This window comes from Anolis sagrei, chromosome 2 (assembly GCF_037176765.1).
Source record: "Anolis sagrei isolate rAnoSag1 chromosome 2, rAnoSag1.mat, whole genome shotgun sequence".
Classification (NCBI taxonomy): Eukaryota; Metazoa; Chordata; class Lepidosauria; order Squamata; family Dactyloidae; genus Anolis; species Anolis sagrei.
The window spans coordinates 272,479,212-272,495,347 of NC_090022.1; the positions used below are offsets into that span (position 1 = coordinate 272,479,212).

The following is a 16,136-nucleotide window of genomic DNA, read 5'->3' on the forward strand; positions in this document are numbered from 1 at the left end:
TCGCTATTCCAGGTAAAGAGTAGAGACATCAGACTGGCAACAAAGATCCGCCTAGTCCAAGCCATGGTATTCCCTGTAGTAACCTACGGATGTGAGAGCTGGACCTTAGGGAAGGCTGAGCGAAGGAAGATAGATGCTTTTGAGCTGTGGTGCTGGAGGAAAGTGCTGAGAGTGCCTTGGACTGCGAGAAGATCCAACCAGTCCATCCTCCAGGAAATAAAGCCCGGCTGCTCACTGGAAGGAAGGATACTAGAGACAAAGTTGAAGTACTTTGGCCACATCATGAGGAGACAGCAAAGCCTAGAGAAGACAATTATGCTGGGGAAAGTGGAAGGCAAAAGGAAGAGGGGCCGACCAAAGGCAAGATGGATGGGTGGCATCCTTGAAGTGACTGGACTGACCTTGAAGGAGCTGGGGGTGGTGACGGCCGACAGGGAGCTCTGGCGTGGGCTGGTCCATGAGGTCACGAAGAGTCGGAGACGACTAAAAGAATGAACAATTCCAGGTGACAGTCGCATTGAGGAAAAACAACAGGAAAAACTCAGCCGCTATTAAGACCTCAAAATCGAACTGCAAAGACTCTGACATAAACCAATACAGGTGGTCCCAGTGGTTATTGGCGCACTGGGTGCCGTGCCAAAAGATCTCAGCCAGAATTTGGAAACAATAAACATTGACAAAATCACGATCTGTCAACTGCAGAAGGCCACCTTACTTGGATCTTCGTGCATCATTCGAAGATACATTACACAGTCCTAGACACTTGGGAAGTGTTCGACTTGTGATTTTTTGATATGAAATCCAGCATATAGATCTTGTTTGCTGTGACATACTGTGCTTTTGTGTAAATAATAATAATAATAATAATAATAACAACAACAATAATAATATATTTATATACCGCCCTCTCACTCCCTGAAGGGACTCAGGGTGGTTTACACACAAAAAGGTAAACATTCAATGCCTCAAAATAAGTACAACTCCATCAAAAATAAATACAGAATAGTGTATTATAACACTATAAACTTATAGTGTAAATGTATAATAAAAGAATTAAGCATTGAACTGAAAAACAAAGTCTAAGCCATCCATTAGGACATAATAAAGATTAGGACATATACCCTAAGCAGCAATTAAAATTCATTACATTAAAATGGCTAACATAGGTGTTCATTTAGAATATATCGTAGCAGCCATATAGTACAAATGAATTAAAGTGTCCAAGTCGTCCTTTCCATATGCTAAAGGGGATAAGTGTGTTTTCAAAAGTTTCTTAATGGAGAGGAAGGTGGGGGTTGTTTCTTTAGGCAGGGAGTTCCAGAGACAGGGAGCGATGACAGAGAAGGCCCCCTCTCTCGTTCCCACGAGCCATACTTGAGACGAGTGTGGGACTGAGAGCAGGGCCTCCTCCACAGACTGCAGTGCATGAGATGGCCTATATGGGAAGATGCGATTGGACAAATAGCCAGGACTCAAATCGTTTAGGTGTTTTTAGGTAACAACCTGCACCTTGTATTTGGAAATACTCGGAAAATCAACTTTTGGAGGATTTTAAGACTTGCCATTCTATTCACTTGAAAACAAATTTTGTTAAACTCGGTGAGCCTTGCTTCTGAGTCAATTTGTATACATTTGCATTCTAAGGCCATTAGAAGGTTTGCATCTTTCATCCATCATTTTTTCTTCTTTTTTACCAGTTGATGCTAACTGAAAGGCCCTTCATGTGGCCAAGTCATTCATATTACTCATAGTCACATTAGACAACTTGTGGTAGGCATGTCCTACATACCAGTGCAAATTGCATTATTTTGGGAAGATACTTCCCTTTAATAAAAACATACATCTTTAAAAACCTTCCGTGATTCATTAATCTTGCTTTACACCAGGTATGGGCAAACTCAGGCCCTGGGGCCAGATGTGGCCCCTTGGGCTCTTTTCTCAGGCCCTCCTCTCTCTCACCATCCTATCCTTCTTTTCTTCTGTCTTTCCTTCCTCCTTCCTTCACTCTTTCTTCTTCCCTTCCAGCCCTTTGTCCTTCCTTCTTCTCTTTCCTTCCTCCTTCCCTCCCTCCCTTCTTTACCTTCCTCATTCTCCCATCCTCCTTCCTTCACTTCCTCCTTTTCATCCTTCCTTCCCTCTCTGCTTCTTTCTCCTTCCTTCCTTTCCTTTCCTTTCCTTTTGTCTTTCTTTCCTTTGGCTTTCCTCTCTCCCCTCCTTCTTTCTCCCTCCCTCCCTTCCTTCTTTCCTTCCTTCCTTCCCTTTTGTCTTTCCTTCCTTTGGTCCGCCTTCCCTCCTCCTTTCTCCTTCCATCATTTTGTCCTTCCTTCCTTCTTTCCCCCCCCCCTCTTTTTCTCCTTCCTTCCTTCCCCTTTGTCTTCCTTCTCCTTCCTTCCCTCCCTCCCTCTTGTCTTTTTCTCCTTCTCTCTTTCCTCCCTCCTTCCCCCTCTCCCTTTCTCCTTCCACCCTTCACTTCCTTTCATCCTTTGTTCCTTCTCTCTTCCCTTCCTTCCCTTCCTTCCTTCCTTCCATCACTGGGAAGCCAGTCCTCCTATCAGGAGTGCTAGCATGCATCCCCCATTTAGAAAGTTTGCCCATGCCTGCTTTACACAGTGTAAAAAAATAATCTAATTTTTGATCATAAATACATTTTTGGAACAAAGTTCTAGATGAGTAGATGATATTTAATCCCAAATAAAAGGTGAGGAAGTAGATGAGATTTCCATCCAAGTAAAATACATTCAGTATCAACACATTGTCTTTGCATCCCAGTTTCTAAACTTTGAATCCAGAATTGGTGCAGTTTTGCAGAGAATTAAACAGTGCAGAACATAGTCTGTAATTGGTGGTTATAAAGCCATTGCAGATAATTCTTAGTTAGTACAGATCATTAAAGCGTACACGGACTAAACAAGACCCATTTTTCCATTGTCTGTTTGTTAGTAATCAAGAAGGAAAAAGAAAACCTCCAAAGCCAGTTACAAATACAACGTCCTAGAAACAGACATGTATTTTATTTTCTAAGACAACATCTTGAAGACATTTGCATTGATGTTGTTGACACTAATTTAGAAACTGGTATATTAATGTGAGCCCTTTTCGTGCAACTTCTATATAATGAGTTCTTTAACCTTTGATTACATTGACACAGTAGTAATACATTTGTTTTAATTTTTTAAAAAGTTAAAATGGCCCAGAGATCCCTAATGAAACTTCCAAATAACATATGAAAATAATATGAGCAGTTAATGTTGAATGGGAGGACAATTATTTAATCTTGTTGAAATTTAAGAATTTAAATAATAAGTCTTAAAATCAAAGTAACCAATTTGAAATAACACAGTGGTCTGAATCCCATTGACTAGCTCCAACTTGAGCAGACCTGTTGACTGGGAAGACAACATGTTGGGAGATCCCATTGATTTACTGGGTCTGCTTTAGTTAAGATTGCCAATATGATTTTCTCCCATTATTTCCACATTCTAATTAAAGCTAGCCATCTAGTAATGAGCTCCAGGACAATGTCTCATTGTATTTGAGCAAAAACAGCAACATAGCCACAGCTCCAGAACAATTATCTTCTGCCAACAACATCAAAGGTCAAAATAGGCTATTAGAAGACATTTCTTCCAATTTCCTTGTAATTTCCCAAAATTTATCATATCCCATCCTGAAGCTTTTAGCTCCCTCAGATCACTTAAATCAGTGGTTCCCAACCTGTGGTCTGTGGGCCACCAGTCGTCAGCAAGAACTAAAATATTGTCCACGGCCTCACTGTTATTACATCGTTGCAACAAAAGCTACTGGTCTCGCAAAACCCTCTAATAGTGGCAAGGCAACTGAGATGTTGGGAGGGGAGAGACTGACTACCCACGAAATGCTCACACCAACAAGCCTACTGCTCTCCCCCCCCCCCCCCCCGTTCCCTGTCATGCCTGGGGGGGGGGGGTTGGTTTCATTTTTAGGCCTATTCCTGGGGTTGTTTAGGGTGCTGGTTCAGAAAAATTGCATTGGATAGACCACTTCAGCCCTAGATTATTAAATATGGTTTTCTGTGGATGAGCAGATGGTGACTACTGGACAGCATATGCTCTGTCTGTATCAGAAACTAGAGCTGATATCGTATATTGGATGCAATTTTCTGGATAAGCACCCCAAATAACCAAACTGAATCTAAAGTTGACAAAAAAATGGATTCGTAACTCTTTTGGTACTAATGTTGGAGAGTGGTCCCTGGTCAAAGTGGTCCCTGGTCAAAAAAAGGTTGGGAACCGCTGAATTAAACAGAGATGTCAAAGTGAGGCTTTTGTGGGACACCGAACAAAAATCAGGATAGGTAAGGATGTTATGTTGCCAGGTTTATACATTTTTATTTTATTAACCTTGCCCTATGTATTGGAAGAATAATCTCTTAGATGTAAAACAATTGCATTAATATGGATTTTTACAAAACCTATCTCACTTTTCTATATTTTAAAACTTTATCTGAATTAGCACTTAATAACTTTCTACAGCCTATTGATGTGTAAAAATGTTTTTGATATGTTTCTAGCTAAGATTTCTGATCTCCAACTTTGTTCAGTTAATCAAGATGATGAAGCTTCTTCAGTCTGAAATCTCTTTGTGTATGTAGGCGTCTTCAAGTCATCTATTGACTTCATGTGACCCCATGAATTTCATAGGATTATTTTAGTAAGGAATATTCATAGACGGTTTGCTACTGCCTTCCTCTGAAATAGTGCTGCCTCTATAGTATCAACATAGAATGCAATATGCATGGATTACTACTGGTATATATTATAGTGGCGATGGAAGCTTCTTTAATAATAATGCTTCTGCTTTTGTTTCTCCAGAATTCAGACTTCGATTTCCTCAGCTTACAGGGGTGCTGACCCTGGCCTTCTTTATTCATAATTGTATCATTACATTGCTAAAGAATAACAAGAACCAGGAGAACAATGTAAGTATCAGCATGAGAAAGTATTATGTGCAGATATGAACCTCTCATATTTAAGCTGCCTTTTGAAACTAATGGTGACACAAACAAATATAAAAAGATTGATGTTCTTCCTTCTTTCCCCAAGATTGTGGCTCTCCAGATGTTTTGGACTTCATCTGCTGAAGTTGGAGTCCAAAACACCTGGAGGGCCGAATTTTGCCCATGCCTCCCCACCCTCTTCCTGGCTGCACTGCTTGTGTATATCCTATTTATTATCACTAGGGCAACTGTGGCCAGCTAGTTGATGATGTACTCCATTTCCCATCTACCCACCCATCCCATCCCAGCTAATGGTGTGAGTTAACAGGACAGTAATTCATCAGCCTTTGGAAGGCCATGAATTCTCTAGCCCTGCTATTCCTGTTGGCCTTGTGAATTGGTAGAAAGTCATTCGCAAAAATAAATTATGCATACTGCAGGTGTATCCTGTGAGGATCGAGTACTTAGTAACTATCTACATCCTACTAATTTGTAAAACTGATTACTTCAGTTTTACGGATGTTTAATGTCAGTGTAATGGCTGTGGGAACTTTTCTAGGGAAAGGGAGCAGGGCAGCCATAAACTATGTTTAAAACACCCTATATAACAAAAATTGAAAAAAATTCTGTGTCCGGTTTGAAAGTGTTATTTCCAACAATTGTGCGGTATTTACTTTGAAAATAGTTGTTCTTTGTCGTGTCGTCTGTGAAATGAGCACATATGGGTCTTCTTGTGCGCCTGCGCAAAAAATCGGAATATTCTAGAGTTTTACTAAGTTTTTAAACCAATTAGAAACCCCGCCCACCACCACCCCTCCCCCCCTGGCCGTATAAGAGGCCCCACGGCGTGGTTTCACTTTAGTTCCTTTTCCGCGCAACAGCAATATCTTCGGTCTATTCTTTCCTTCTTAAACATTGAAAATCCCCCCCACCTTCCCCCCCTTGAACTCCTTTCCACTCACCTTCATGGCCAAGCCTCTCCGGATCCGGAGATATCGCCTCCTCCTCTCCCTCCTTCCCAGCCCTCTCCCCCTCCCATCCTGATCAGCCTTGCCCCTTCGGTACCGCTGACCAATACTCCTGTGGATCCGCCTTCGCGCAGGGAGCGCTCCCCGCGGCCCCGTCGCTCCGCCTCCCCTGATGACTCTCGGAGCCCTTCTCCACCCCCGCAGAAGCGCATGCGCTCTCACTCGCCACGCCAACCTCTTCCTTATCCTTACCCTGAATACCCTTATCATCTCTACCCTCCCCCTCCCCCTCCATATCCTCCCTATCCCTTCTACTATCCCCCTCCAGACCACTATAGGGACCATGGGCTCACTGATCCCCAAAGATCTCTTTATCCCCAACCTCCACGTGTACCTCCCTCAGCCACTGCTACTCACCCACCCCCTCCACCACACCCCCGGGAAGAAGACCCTCCCATGGATGAAACCCCTCGCCCTCAGCTTGACTTTGAAACAATCGACTTAGAGTCCCATGATGGCACTCCTGCCCTCCCTGACCCCCAACCTGACACTGATTTCACTCCTCAACAACTCCAAGACTTTAAAAACTTTTCAGCCTTACTGATAAGACTCTCTAGAGCCCTTAACTTAGCTATTCCTGAACCCTCTGATACGGTTCAGGATCCTTGCTTTACTACCTCTGAACAACAACCTCCAGTGTCTACCTCCCTTCCCACCTTACCTTACCTCTTAAAAATCCTAAAAACAACAGGAGTTGCACCATCCATGGTGCCAGCCACCCCCAAGCGAGCAGAAAATCTTTATCGGATTGACCTTACGTCACAGTCTTGGCTTTCCAAGATGCCTAAGGCAAATTCCATAGTGACAGATGCTCAACCAAAACCTATACAAACTAACCAATCTTCCCCTTCTGACAAAGAGGGAAGGAAGCTTGACACTATGGCCAAAAAATTCTACTCCTCAGCATGCCTCTTTGCACGCATGGCTCATTACGGGGTTTATATGAGTGTTTATCAAACCCACCTCTGGAACAAGCTGACTCCTTACCTAGATTTATTACCTGCCACAAACCAACCACTGATTAAGGCCTTCCAACAGGAAGCTTTACTACTATCCAAACTCCAAAAAGACCTGGCTAAAAATACTGCTGACACTTCTGGCAAGCTCATAGCTGGTTCAGTGGCCTTACGTCGCCATGCATGGCTGCGTGCCGCCATTCTCTCCCCGTCAGCCCGCACCTTAATTGAAAACCTTCCAATGGATGAAGCGGGCCTGTTCAATCCAGATACAGATTCTCAACTCAAACATTCTCATGAGATGAAACAAACAGTAAACAAATATGACCAGCAGCCATTTCCATACCAGCAAAAGCAGAGATGGGGACCCTACTACCAGCGGCCTCAATTCTACCACAGACCTTACTACTCCTCCTTCTACAGAGGAAGACGCCCTTACTCACCGGCTACATCTACAAGGAGACCACCTCTTCCTGCCAGGGGTCAGTACCGCGGTACCAGACCGTCTAACAATAACAAACGTTGTTTTTAGTGAACATCCAAATCCCTCTTCATCCCTTAGACCCAACCCACCTTTTCCTTTTTACATGGACAGACTTCATCCATACCTCCCTACATGGCGGGCCATAACATCTGACGCCTGGATACTAGATATTATTGATAGAGGCTATGCCATTGAATTTCACACTTACCCTCCAACTGGCAATATTTTACTTACCCAGCCTTCCCCTGCCATTTGGGAAGAAGTAACCTCCCTTCTACAAAAGGGAGCTATTTCTCAAATTTCCTCCTGTGAAGCCTCTTCATGTTTCTTCTCCCGTTATTTTCTTGTAGACAAGCGGGATGGAGGTCTTCGCCCCATCCTAGACCTTCGGAAGATCAATACCTTTATCATGCCCCGCAAGTTCCGGATGGTCACCCTACCTACCATACTCCCTTTCCTCCCGGAAGGGTCATGGCTAGCAACCATAGACCTCCGGGATGCATACTTCCATATCTCAATTCGGCCCCAGCATCGCAAATTTCTCAGTTTTGCGATAGATGACTGTTTTTTCTCGTTTAATGTCCTCCCTTTCGGATTGTCTACCTCTCCCAGAGTGTTTACTAAATGCATGTCTGTAGTAGCAGCACACCTACGCCAGCAAGGGGTCACGGTTTTCCCGTACCTGGATGACTGGCTTTTTTGTTCTAAATCACGTTCTAAATTGTCATCTGACATCCATTACACTTTATGTCTCCTACAGGAACTGGGCCTCATTGTGAATCAAGAAAAATCCCACCTCACCCCATCCCAACGGATCCAGTTTATAGGCGCTGTCCTCGACTCTACTCTCCAAAAGGCCTATCTCCCAGAAGACCGCCTAGCCAACCTCCGTCAAGCCATTCTGGGCCTTCAAGGCCGCAAATGCGCCTCTGCATGGGCTATCCAATCCATCCTTGGCCACATGTCATCTACCACCAGTGTTACTCCTTTTGCCCGCCTGCGGCTAAGGCCCCTCCAAAGTTGGTTCCTTCAAGTGTTCCGCCCTCACAGAGACTCCCAAAACACTATCCTCCACCCCCCCCAATCTGTCCTCAACTCCCTCTCATGGTGGATAAGTCAACACAATGTAAACAAGGGAATGCCCTTCCAAACACCCAAACCGACCATGGCCCTCACGACCGACGCCTCCACGTCCGGGTGGGGGGCACACATAAACGACCTCCAGATCAGCGGCCGCTGGTCCGGGTCGGAACGCCAACTTCACATCAACGCCCTCGAACTCATAGCGGTAGAGAAAGCTCTTCGGGCCTTCAGCCCGATCATATACAACCGCACAATTCAAATAGTGACGGACAATACCACTGTCAAATACTACATCAACAAACAGGGAGGAACTCATTCCCAGACCCTTCTGTCCATATCAACCCGCATCTGGGAATGGTGCATCAAAGAGAAAATATTCCTAGTTGCCATCCACCTACCAGGACAGGACAACACATTGGCCGACTCACTAAGCAGGTCCACAAGGACCAACCACGAGTGGCACTTACACCCTTCAAAGTTCAAAATGATTTCCAACCTCTGGGGCACACCCCAGATAGATCTCTTCGCATCACCAACAAACACACATTGCCCCCTGTTCTGCGCGAGGCTCCACCCTCACGCATTCCCAGGCTGTCTCGGAGATGCCTTCCTCTTTCAGTAGAACCCCGGCCTACTGTACCTCTTCCCCCCTCTCCCCCTCCTACCCTCTGTGGTAGCCAAAATAATTGCAGACAACACAGACTGCATTCTGATTGCACCGTGGTGGCCCCGCCAACCATGGTTCGCACCATTACTTCAAGCCTCCCAAGGCCAATTTCTCCGGCTCCAACCATCCCCGGACCTTCTCACCATCGAGAACGGCCTAATCCAACACCCAGATCCACACTCCCTCCACCTGACTGCATGGAGGATCAAGCCACACTAGGACTCTCGGATGGAGTCTCACGCATAATCCTCGCAGCCCAAAGGCCGTCTACTAAGAGAGCCTACGCTTACAAGTGGACTACCTTTAAAACCTTTGCCGAGAATTTGGGCCGAGATGCCTCTCTGGCCTCTATCCCGTTGATATTAGATTTCCTCTCTCACTTAGCCTCCAAGGGCTTCTCCCTTTCATCAGTTAAATGTTATGTAGCTGCCCTATCTTCCTTTAGAAGGAAGGCGGACTTGCCGTCCCTTTTTCAAGATAACCTTGTTCAATTGTTCCTCAGAGGCTACAAGAACCTTTACCCACCTGTTTCCCCCCCTTCGCCTCCATGGAGTTTAGAACTAGTTTTATCCCAGTTATCTAAATTCCCCTTTGAGCCGATGTCTTCAGCCCATATCTCCCACCTTTCGTGGAAGACGGCCTTCCTAGTGGCCATTACATCTGCTAGGAGGTCCAGTGAACTCGCTGCCCTTCGGGCAGACCCCCCATATATCCGTTTTCATGAGGACAAGGTAGTCCTCCGTACGGACGTTACCTTCTTACCCAAAGTAGTGTCTCAGTTTCATATGTCCCAAGACATCACGTTACCGTCCTTTTTTCCTAATCCGACCTCACAGTTGGAGGTCTCACTGCACTCGTTAGATGTTAAAAGAGCACTTTCCTTCTATATACATCGCACAACATCATATAGGAAATCCCCTAGACTTTTCCTGAAATACAGGGAAGACACAATGGGACACCCAGTAACGTCCCAAAGACTCTCTTCCTGGATCATATCCACTATTAGACTAGCTTACCAACTAGCGGGAAAAGAGCCACCACTTCACATCAAAGCTCATTCCACGAGGTCAGTCTCTGCCTCTCAGGCTTTCCTTCGGGGAGTACCTCTTGACCAAATCTGCAAGGCAGCAACTTGGTCTACGCCTTCAACATTTGCTTCTCACTACAAGCTCGACCTGGCGGCTAAAAAAGATGCAGCCTTTGGCAGAGCGGTACTTTTTTCCTGTGTGGCATGACCCACCTCCAGGTTAGTAGCTTGCTATTCTCCCATATGTGCTCATTTCACAGACGACACGACAAAGAATCATAAGTTGCTTACCTGTAACTGTGGTTCTTTGAGTGTCCGTCTGTGAAATTAGCACGAACCCGCCCATCCTCCCCTCTGGTCATGCCCTGTTTTTCCTTTTTCCTTGGTTGCTGTCTGGCGCTAAGGAACTAAAGTGAAACCACGCCGTGGGGCCTCTTATACGGCCAGGGGGGGAGGGGGGGTGGTGGGCGGGGTTTCTAATTGGTTTAAAAACTTAGTAAAACTCTAGAATATTCCGATTTTTTGCGCAGGCGCACAAGAAGACCCATATGTGCTAATTTCACAGACGGACACTCAAAGAACCACAGTTACAGGTAAGCAACTTATGATTATACTCCAGAAACTTGGTTTTTGTGACTGCCACAAACTATATTGAATTGGTTAAGACTTTTTGTGATATTCATTGAAAATCTCTAGCAAAATGTGCTGCAAAATGTCCTGCAAAAGTAAAAGTTTTTGCAGTTTTATGCATTTTTACATGTTTTTATGATAGAACCAATTAGGAAATGACATTTATAACCCAGGAACAAAAATTGTGTTACACAATGATATCAGTGCTATAAAATTTATGGATTTCAAATATAAATGGACACATGTCTTCTTAGGTTATTAAATTTGTACCACCACCCCTAAACAAAACATATAATAAACTACGAAAATGCCAGTTTATAGGAGGCCATTACAATATAACAGATGGCATATTCAGGGAGTACTTATTTCTGCATATAATCTAATTTGCTTATCTTTTCCCTGATAACTCATCTCCAGTTTTTGGGCTTGTATTGTACAGATCTTCTCATATTGTAATTATACTGTATAGATATAGGAAAGCTGGAATCATATGTAAATAAAAGTTCTCACTTTTTTGCTGTCATCTTATTTATTAGGTGAAACGTTAGATCTGAGGATCTAATGATATCCTAGAAGAGTTATAGGAATCTAGAAGAAAGTCCATAGTAGTAGATATCTTCATGTTGTATTTGGCCTGAAATATTTGGCTCATTGTATGACTGTAGACAGGTGGCAAGGAGCCCCTAATAATGCAGCGGGTTAAACTGCTGAGCTGCTGAACTTGCTGACCGAAAGGTCGGTGGTTTGAATCCGGGGAGCAGGGTGAGCTCCCACTGTTAGGCCCAGCTTCTACCAACCTAGCAGTTCGAAAACATGCAAGTATGAGTAGTTCAATAAGTACTGCTCCAGTGGGAAGGTAACGGTGCCCCATGCAGTCATGCTGGCCACATGATCTTGGAGCCGTCTACAGATAACACCGGCTTTTCAGCTTAGAAATGGAGATGAGCACCACCCCTTGAGTCGATCACGACTAGACTTAATGTCAAGGGGAAACCTTTACTTATGACTATAGATAAGTAGCTCCCCCATTGTTAATCCTGATTGATTATACTGCTTGATCTTGGCATAATGCTTAAGACTTCTTACCTTGGAAGTCCTGGATCCAAATGTAATTTCAGTTATGGGTGTGCTAAGTGTTACCCTAATGCAGGGTTACATTTCTTAATAATCTAATTGTCAATTTTGCTCACTATGGCAGAACCATGGTACTGTAAGTTCATGAAAATAACTGACAACATACTTGGAGTATATGGGAGAAGAATTATTGAGCAATAATAAGGCTTGAGAGCCAGCATTGTCTGGGGTTTGAGTGTTGAACTATAACTCAGGAGACCAAGGTTTGAATCCTTGTTCTGCCATGGAAACCCACTGGGTGACATTGGACAAGTTGTGCTCCCCCAACCTCAGAGGAAAGCCAAGGTATCACTACTATGAACAAATTCTGCCAAGAAAACAACACGGCACACAACACAATCAGGGTGGACTCCTTGTACTAACTGGTTGGAATGTGCTTGGATTGTGCTATTTAAATAGTGTCCTATTTTAAATAGTGCCTGCTTCAGTTATACCTTAACTTCAATGAAACCATATTAGGCAATTGAGGTAATTAACCCATGTCTGGACTATACCAAGTCACAATGCAATTGAGGATTCACATGCTATGTATGCATTTAAAATGCTGGATAGAAAATTAAAATGCCAGATAAAAGGCTAGGTCAAAACCCTCCCGGACATGTAACATTCAGCACGCAAGCACTTTAATTTTATTTCTATTAGAGAGTATTTAAATAATAATAATAACAACATCAATAATAACAATTATCACAGCAATCTTCATCATCATCTTAAAATACAGAATCAAAGACACATAACATAGTTAAAATACACATGCTAATTGAAAATACATAGCTAGATAAAAGTAAGCTTAAGTTTTAAAATTTATTTCTTTATTTATTTACAGTACTTATATTCCACCCTTCTCACCCCGAAGGGGACTCAGGGTGGATCACAAAACATACATATGCGGCAAACATGTCATTTTATACATAACTACATGGGCAATTATACATAGATAAAAGGTGTGTGTGTATCGGTTTTCCCATCTGTGTTGTTGAAGGCTTTCATGGCTGGAATTACTGGGTTGCTGTGAGTTTTCCGGGCTGTATGGCCATGTTCCGTAACCTATGGATGTGAGAGCTGGACCATAAGAAAGGCTGAGCTAAGGAAGATAGACGCTTTTGAACTGTGGTGCTGGAGGAAAATTCTGAGAGTGCCTTGGACCGTGAGAAGATGAAACCAGTCCATACTCTGGTTGCTCACTGGAGGGAAGGATATTAGAGGCAAAGATGAAGTACTTTGGCCACATAATGAGAAGACAGGAAATCTTGGAGAAGATAATGATGTTGGGGAAAATTGAAGAAAAAAGGAAGAGGGGTCGATCAAGGAAGCGACTGAACAAATAAACAACAACAAACAAATCTCTGGCAGACCGTGCAAAAAGAATCTGTGAACCCCACCTCCTCCAAGATGAACTGAACCACCTAAACTGGGCTCTACAGGCCAATGGATACTCCACCTCAGAATCTGAAGAGCTGCAAGACCAAGAACAAGCCACGAGAATACAGATAAAGATCCAACAACTGCTACGTTCAGCAAAGGACAAGAGGGATCCTCTCACTTCTGCAGGAGTCTACCGTATACCATGCAGCTGTGGACAAGTCTACATAGGGACCACCAAACGCAGCGCCCAAACATGAATCAAGGAACATGAAAGGCACTGCAGACTACTTCAACCAGAGAAGTCAGCCATAACAGAGCACCTGATGAACCAACCTGGACACAGCATATTATTTGAGAACACTGAAATGCTGGACCACTCTAACAACCACCATGTCAGACTACACAGAGAAGCCACTGAAATCCATAAGCATGTGGACAATTTCAACAGAAAGGAGGAAAACATGAAAATGAACAAAATCTGGGTACCAGTATCAAAAAACTCTAAAATTACAACAGCAAAACAGCAGAGGGGAAACAATCTGGGACATCTAATCACCTCTCAACCACCCTGCTCATTCCACAGATATATAAACCCTTTTTCCTAGTTCCAACAGACCTCACTACCTCAGAGGATGCTCGCCATAGATGAAGGCGAAATCGCAGGAGAGAATGCCTCTAGCACATGGCCATATAGCCCGAAAAAACCTACAACAACCCAATATGGCCATGTTCCAGAAGCAGATGTTTTGCCCACTTCTATGGCAGGCATCCTCAGAGGTTGTGAGGATGCCTGCCATAGATGTGGTTGAAATGTCTGCTTCTGGAACATGGCCATACAGCCTGAAAAACTCACAGCAACCTAGCTTTCCCATCTTTCAACCTCTTTGGAAGGTGTGCTCAGTTCAAGCAACGGGGGGTGTTGGGGGGGGTGTTGTCACTTCATCTCCCTGCCAAAGAGCTTGTTTGTAACTTCCTCTGTTTTTGGATCAAAAAGCATATATATTTCAAAAACACACAGTCCACAATTTTAAAACCACCTGCATTGATCTACTGGAAGAACTGGTCTGTGCTTCCATCTGAAATGGCAGAGTCTGGTCTCACGTCTTCACTGCCTCATCTGTAGTCTGCAAGAAATAGACTTTCAGTTAAATCCTCTGGTTTTCCCAATAACTTGGCTACACCATATACAAGAGACAAATAAAATATTGACCAGGGTATATATTGATGCCAGGCACCATGGCTTAATAATATGGAGGGCTGATTTAGCCAACAGCCTTTCTTTCTGAATTTCCTGCTTGTGAAATATACATCAAAAAGTCTAATCAGTGTATATGACAAGTAAAAATCAACCCACGGGAACATGTTTGGAGTTTGGTAAATTATGTCATCCAACTTGGGCTGTAATGTCATCCTCTTCCAAAGTTTGAAATGCATATGAGGAGATTTTACAACAAAGAAGGATTTTGTTCTCTGCCAACTTTGATGACTTCATAAAGCCCCTTGAGGACTGGAGCTGGAAAAAGGATTGAGCGGAGCAACAAAAGTCATCAGGGAGATGGAATGCCTTCCCTACATGGCAAGACTAAAGACAACTGGGGTTCTTAAGCTCAGAAAATTTGCGACTGAAAAGGGATATGATGGAAGCATATGAAATCATGAATGGCTGAGAATGAGTAAATAGGGAATACAAAACTACGGCTTTGTTTCATACTGGAGTTAACAAGATTAGAACAAAGGGTGAAACTGCGGCATCAATAGATTAGGGAACTTATCTCAACAGCAGAATTTATAATTCTTCCTTCTTATTACATTTTTCATCATTCATCAGCCAAACATCCATTGGTCATGCAAGCTGGGTGATAATAGGAGCCGTGGTCTAAAAATATAACACTTCCAAGCTCTGCTAGAGAGGTTGTAAAGATGGCTAGTGCTGTCCTAAATTAATTAAACAAGTTTGCTGTCTCAATTTGTAAGGAAAACCTAAAGTCCAGACTAGTTTTTTCAGTTACGGTACTTGCCACAAAGCAACAGTTCCCTCAGTTCAGCAACATATTTAATGTGTCATCCTCTCCTTTGATCATCCGTTCCATTTCTCATCTTACCTCGAGATTATGCCTGTTTCCCCTAAGGAGGCTCACATATGTGCAAGGCATTAAGAGAGAGTGTTTGGTAGCTTCCACAAGGATCATGTGGGAATCCAAAGTTTAAGCCTATTTGCCTTAATTCTGCCGTCCATCCCACCACCTCAGTTTTCTGGATTCCATCTCTATGTAATGCTTACACAATGTCTTGGACCCTGGCCATCATTTTATGATGTGTTTGTGCAGTTCTTTACATGGTGGGCTGCTGATCTGTGTCTGGCGTTCTAGACAGTGACACAATGCATTTAATAACTACAGTCAAGGTCTGGTCAGTCAGCAAATTTGATTTCTGCTTCCCATATCTTGTTTTTCTTGTCCTAATTAAACAGTTGCTGGATGCCTGTGGCAAAACAACAGCCTCCCTTGTTTTCTCCCCATACTATCCATGTCTTCCTCACCTCTGCTTCCTCCATTTGTTTCACTGCTGGAGCCCAGAGCAGGTTTTTGTAAGTGGGAAAGACAATGCCATATGGGAGACTAGCAGTTTGTAACAGGGAAAATTGCCTGGGAGAGGAAGTGAAATGAGTAGAGCAAGGGGTTGGCTATACCATCTTTGACAACAAATCTGAACCACTGCCATGTCTTCTCTCTAAGTGGGAAGTGTAATATCACTGTTCTGTCAAATAATTAAGAAATACCTAGCCAA

At 43.6% G+C, this 16,136-nt stretch overlaps 1 protein-coding gene across 1 annotated transcript in view; it reads left to right on the forward strand.

Annotated features, from left to right (window-relative positions):
• SLC38A9 (solute carrier family 38 member 9) overlaps positions 1–16,136 on the forward strand; it is a 67,189-nt gene that overhangs the window by 35,057 nt on the left and 15,996 nt on the right. Inside the window, exon 12 of the mRNA XM_060761496.2 lies at positions 4,851–4,957. Coding sequence (XP_060617479.2) covers positions 4,851–4,957 — 107 coding nt within the window. The remainder of the gene's footprint in view (positions 1–4,850; positions 4,958–16,136) is intronic.